This window comes from Osmia bicornis, chromosome 11 (assembly GCF_907164935.1).
Source record: "Osmia bicornis bicornis chromosome 11, iOsmBic2.1, whole genome shotgun sequence".
NCBI lineage: Eukaryota > Metazoa > Arthropoda > Insecta > Hymenoptera > Megachilidae > Osmia > Osmia bicornis.
The window spans coordinates 9545163-9550933 of record NC_060226.1 but is presented as its reverse complement, the minus strand read 5'-3'; the positions used below and the strand labels follow the sequence as shown (position 1 = coordinate 9550933).

General features: G+C 34.0%; 2 protein-coding genes across 8 annotated transcripts; both read right to left on the bottom strand.

Annotated features, from left to right (window-relative positions):
* Positions 1–238: 238 nt before the first annotated feature.
* Positions 239–2004, bottom strand: LOC114878942 (superoxide dismutase [Mn], mitochondrial). Its single transcript, XM_029193324.2, has 3 exons — positions 1853–2004; positions 861–1150; positions 239–785 (listed from the first exon to the last, which is right to left on the bottom strand). Exons 1-3 carry the CDS (start codon positions 1888–1890, stop codon positions 457–459), a joined length of 657 nt encoding a protein of 218 aa, XP_029049157.1. The 5' UTR covers positions 1891–2004; the 3' UTR covers positions 239–456.
* Positions 2005–2658: 654 nt separating this feature from the next.
* On the bottom strand, positions 2659–5583 carry LOC114878924 (annexin B11-like). 7 transcript variants are annotated; one of them, XM_029193248.2, is made up of 9 exons: positions 5353–5583; positions 5038–5097; positions 4328–4921; positions 4038–4214; positions 3771–3975; positions 3545–3697; positions 3296–3469; positions 3017–3198; positions 2659–2948 (listed from the first exon to the last, which is right to left on the bottom strand). In XM_029193248.2, exons 2-9 carry the CDS (start codon positions 5053–5055, stop codon positions 2898–2900), a joined length of 1554 nt encoding a protein of 517 aa, XP_029049081.1. In that variant the 5' UTR covers positions 5056–5097; positions 5353–5583; the 3' UTR covers positions 2659–2897. The 7 variants fall into 7 exon arrangements, with proteins under 7 accessions (XP_029049081.1, XP_029049084.1, XP_029049082.1 ...); XM_029193251.2 differs by lacking the exon at positions 5353–5583 and adding an exon at positions 5169–5346; XM_029193249.2 differs by lacking the exon at positions 5353–5583 and adding an exon at positions 5187–5346.
* Between the last annotated feature and the right edge of the window lie 188 nt (positions 5584–5771).

Below are 5771 nucleotides of genomic sequence, written 5' to 3'. Positions count from 1 at the left end.
ATGTCTTGGTGGATTGTCGCGATACTTCATGTGATATTTTCAATGCACTGTCGTGTCAAATGAAAACGGATCTAATCATGATGCGATAGTTATCGATGTATGATAAATTCGAATTGCGCGCTTCGATTCCAGCGCCATCTTTTAAATCAAATTTGAATATCTGAAATTAGAATTATCCCAGAAATAAAAAATTGCCTTTTATTTCTCTAAAAGAGATTTCTATATTGTAAATAGGCAATCATTTCCATAGAGTTTATTAGCCTTTCGTTCGTTATTACACGTATGCACGATATCTACATTATACTTATGAAATAAGTGTATATAAAATCACAAATGCTTTTTCAAAACAAATGGAACAATGGAAAATATAAAATTATTGTTTGGAAAAGATTCCTACTAAGTAAATATCACTTTTAACGCTATCATACTTAGATTCAATTATTACCAATTTACACTTTAACAGCCACTAGCAGCTTTGAAACGAGCACTGACATCATTCCAGTTAACGATATCAAAAATTGCTTTAACATAATCGGGACGAACATTTTTGTATTGCAAATAATAAGCATGCTCCCAAACATCGATGCCGAGAAGAGGTGTCCAACCAGTTGTAGCTTGTAATGGATCTTGGTTAGCACAAGTTGCTAACTTTAAACATTTTGATTTTTGACAATACCCAAGCCAACCCCAACCAGAGCCCTGAATTGCAACAGTCATTTCAGATAATCGTTTCTTCATTTCTTCCATGCTGCAAAAATCCTTTTCAATTTGTTTAAGTAGCGCAGCTGTAATAGAACAGCTGTTTTGAATTGTTAAACATTTTGTATTAAACAAATAACATTTCCCTTAAAATAACCTACCATCTGGTTTACTGCTACCTGGAGAAAGATTACACCAGAAAATAGAATGATTCACATGGCCACCACCATTGAATTTGATAGCAGGTGCTAAAGCAACCTGCGCGGTAACGTCGCCTTTGGCAACAGCTGCTTTCATTTTTTCTTCAGCAGCATTTAAATTATTTACATAAGTCGCGTGGTGCTTCGAATGATGAAGTTGCATGATTTCAGCGCATATAACAGGTTCCAAAGCTTTGTAGTCGTAAGGTAAATCGGGAAGCGTATGTTTCGCCTTCACAATTGCGTCTTTCCTAAAAAACAAAAAATATATCAATTCATTATTAGTGATAATATTTTTTCTTTAAATATACAACAAAATTGTATGTTCATTATACTCATTTGATATTATATCTATAAAACATTAATTTTATTATTTACAGATAACATGAGTATTATCATATTTATAATGTAAAATGTTTTTATTTTTTAAATCATATGATTTAAATATATATATATTTAAAGAGCAATTAACGTGCTTATCTTATGTCAAAGGTCTGTCTACACAATTTTGTATGTATTTTTATATTCCTGCTTAATTTGGATAATTTATAAATGTATATATCTTAAAAAGATTGTGCTCTTTTTTTTGGACAAAAACTCCAAATTTTTGACCGAAAGATCAAGTGCTTGCTATAAAACATAATTAATAAATTTTTGATGAAATGACTGGTATACAAATACAAATTTAATTAAGAGGAGAAGTAAAACATTTTATATGCATGTATACTTAGAATATACGACTCCAAAATGTAATACTACGCATTTTTGCGATTGGATTTTAAGACTCAAAAAGTTAGTTGCGCAGAAAATTATATGTATATTATTAACAAATATAATGTTATTTTATTAATAAAATTTAATAATTATGACAAATAGCAGAGAACGTAATAGGTTAGAAATTATATAATATCAACTATACTACAATTATAAATAAAAAATTGAATTAAACTTACACTGTACTGGACAGAAGAGCTCGTCTTACCCCAAACATTGTTGCAATGTTAATTAATATGATTGTCTTTTAATTTTTAAAAGTCAAAGTGTGAGCAATTCTAGATCAATCTGCCTTCGACGGCTTCGAAATAGCTCAATGAATATTCCTGATTCCATTCAATGACTATAGATACAAAAAGAGTCTTTGCATACCAACATTATGGTATCCGGGGTATCAAGGACCCCAATGCATCAGTGGCGCTCTCTGCATACCGACATATGATCTTGGGATCTTAAGGACCCCAAAGATATCCTTTGTGTACCAACATTTTGGCCTCCGGGGTGTCAAGGACCCCGATGCATCAGTGGCGCTCTCTTCATACCGACATATGATCTTGGGATCTTAAGGACCCCAAAGATATCCTTTGTGTACCAACATTTTGGCCTCCGGGGTGTCAAGGACCCCGATGCATCAGTGGCGCTCTCTTCATACCGACGTATCAGCATGGGGTGTTAGAGACCCCAAAGCACGGTTGCTTTACAACTATATAAGAAAATAAATGATTTAAAAAAAGCAACTGAGTTATTATTTAATGTACCCAATTTAAACAAAAAAAATTGAACTGGTTTAACAACAATTTTTTATTTTTCTTTATATCCATAGTATATATATAGATAAACATAGTAATTGTAATATATACGTATATATAGCTTATACAAGATAAAAAAACATCATATAAGAATAGTTGTCATTTTTATAAATCTGTCAATTTCTGATATTTTAGGGGTGTAGTTATAGTAGACTTTCAGATATTCAAATTCAACAACAAACGTACTGAAGTTTGAGATTCAATGTAAAACACGTATAAAGCTTTATAGTTGTAAATATTTGTATATAATAATGTTTTATATAGGAACATTGTATTTCAATGCCAGACAAATATTGTCCGTAATATATCCGATACCAATACACGCGTGATAAATAATTATGTGAACATTAATACTTGATAGATTGGAGTTTTAAATGCGACAAGGAAGAATTTGTCATTTGTTGCTGTTACAGTTTTAAGAAATAAGAGCCAGAAGGCATTTCTTGTAATGACCGGAACAATCGCCCTGAAACAGACTCAAGATTAAATTCAATTTCTATATTTATACGCATGTTTATTAGTAATTATACTAACGGCTATAAAGTTTTCCAACGATTCATCGTACTGTTGTCTGAATGCTTCTTTTATTTCTCCCATGTCTATCTCAGAACGTGTGGTAACCAGTCTAATTAAACGAGTATCGTCTGTGCCGAAACCTTTCATACTTTTGTATAATTGTTCAGCGAAAAAGGCAGCTCTGTTTTTCACGCATTTCACTATCATAGAATTTAATATCAGTGAAAATACAGAAAAAAAAAAAAAAAAAAAGAAAGAACAATCGTGACAAACACTGAAGATACAACAATTACATACCAATTGCAAGGAGGCCCTTCTTAATATCACCTGAAAATTCGTTCTCAATTGCATCTTCGATAGTGTGACCAGTTATATTTTCATATTCTTGGAATATTTGTCTCAACTGTGGAACATTTCTCTGAACAAGAATTGCATTGAATATTGATTCATCAGTACCAAAGCGAAGTTCACCTGAATAGAAATTAGAAATTACTATTTACAGCTGTTGATAATCATATCGCGTTATATGTACAGAAGAATATGTACCAGCTCTGAGAAGTTCTTTGGCATCTTCTACTGCGGCTGCAGGATCTACATCGAATGACTCATCTCTGTTGGCACAACACAACGATACCATTAACCGTTTGAAATTGCCGGAAGTATCGTCACTCAAATCATCTTCTAATGATCTTCCGTACACTGGATAAATTGCAATTGTTCTTAGAAAATGTATGGTGTTTGGTAATTTATAATTAATGCGAGTAGAACTTACTTGCTTCGTAAGCTTGTTTAATCACCCGAATCTCGTGGTTAGACATTGTGCATAATACCTCGATAAGTACGCATTCGTCGGTTCCGATACCGGACATTGCGTCATGCAGTTCCTTGGCATAATATTGTGGCAATGGCATCATCATACCGAGAACTAACTTTTCAAAGTTGCCCGATAATTCGGACTTCAAATCTTTTATTAAATCCTGTATGAAAAAAAAGCTTGTGTTAATTACATTGTTACACGTTTCATTAAAATTTTTCATACCTTTCCGTACAAAGTTTTAAACTGAACGGCAATCTCTTGACGCTGTAGATTAGTGCGATTGGCAAGTACATTAATAATAGTCTTTTCATCTGTACCAAAACCTTTCATTGCCTTTCTTAAAGCTTCCGCATCTGCTCGCGGATCGAAATCACCGTATGGTACAACAGTAGGGGATAACTAGAACAGAAATCAATAAAAAGTTGATTGTAAAATTTGCAATGGCAAAGAATGATAACTAGAAATTGATGAAAATCTAGTGTTATTTTCTATGCATGTTTTCTTAGTCTCACCTTAGGTGCAAACTGATCTTTTCGGGGGGCTTGGGCTGGGTAAGATCGTGGTGAGGCAGATTTACTTCCATAAGGAGAGTATGATCCACCACCCTGCCCCCCAGGATAGCTTCCACCTTGATAGGGATTTGAATTATTTGAGTAAGCATTAGGACCGGATGGATACGGAGAGGATCCACCAAAACATTCTTTTGCTTCTGGTACACTTTGAAGATTTGGATACACAGCATAATTTTGCTGTTGTGGATACCCAGAAGGTTGATTAGAATATGATTGTTGTGTCTGTTGAGGTGGATAAGGAGAGGTAGATTGAGGAACAGGTTGAGGCATATATTGAGGATAAGCTCCTGGTGCTGGAGCAGGGCATTGTCCGGGAACAGGATGACTAGGTTGTACAGGATAAGGAGTCGAAGGATAAGGAGAATATGGCTGTGGCATTCCAAAAGTTGTAGGTGGAGCATTTGTGAAACCAAAATTGCCACTTTGAGAATAAGGAGGAGCAGAAGCACCACCAGGGGCAGATGGTGTGCCAGGTGGAGCTCCAAATGATGTTGGTGGTGGTACATGTCCCGGAAATTGAATCACCGGTGGTCCCTTTGATACCAAGTTCAAATTAAAATCAGATATTCACACTCTTTTGTTAATATTATATCGCAAACATAGTAGAAAACCTTAACTACATTATTCAAAACCTGTATAATTTTACTTACTTGGTAACCGTAACTCATTTTGCCTGTTTTGTTTTTAACAAAAGACTGGACACAAAGGATCTGCAATAAAAAATTACCTCTTTAACCATGTAAAAAGTAATAATTAAAAGAAACAACCGTGTTATAATTACAAAAAGCGTCTGACACACCTACTTCTCGCTAAACTATCGACCGAGGAAGTAGATTAAAGAACTCAATTATGGTAATTTCGTAGACCTTATGTTTACCCACTTGTTACGAAACAATGACACACAAACTTGCCCGACCAAGCTTTATACTGAAACTGTTAACGTTGCTGATTAATTTAGAGCTTACCTAAGTTTTCAAAGAATTCTGTACTATATATATGTATCTGTAACTTTATTTTCGTGACGAATACTGTAACTGCGTTTGAAGTTAACAGAAGTTAGATATGTTACGTAGATTTAAGAGAAATGTGGGTACAGAAGAAGTATAGTGGGGGAACAAAAAAAGACAATTATTACGGTTTTACTTGACGTCACGAGATGCTGAGAAAAACTCGATGACGTTTTAGCGGAGGTTCGATTGTTCCGAGAGGCGGGAAAAAAAATGTACTGGCAACATAAGCATAAAAAGTACTAAGATCGTTAATTTATCATCATACTAGCTTTTCTCAACATCTATTAACATCGTTTTACACATTTTTAAATAGAATTATCCTTCTTATCTTAAAATCCTTCAATGTTGTACATATATCTCGAGTGTGTAATGTC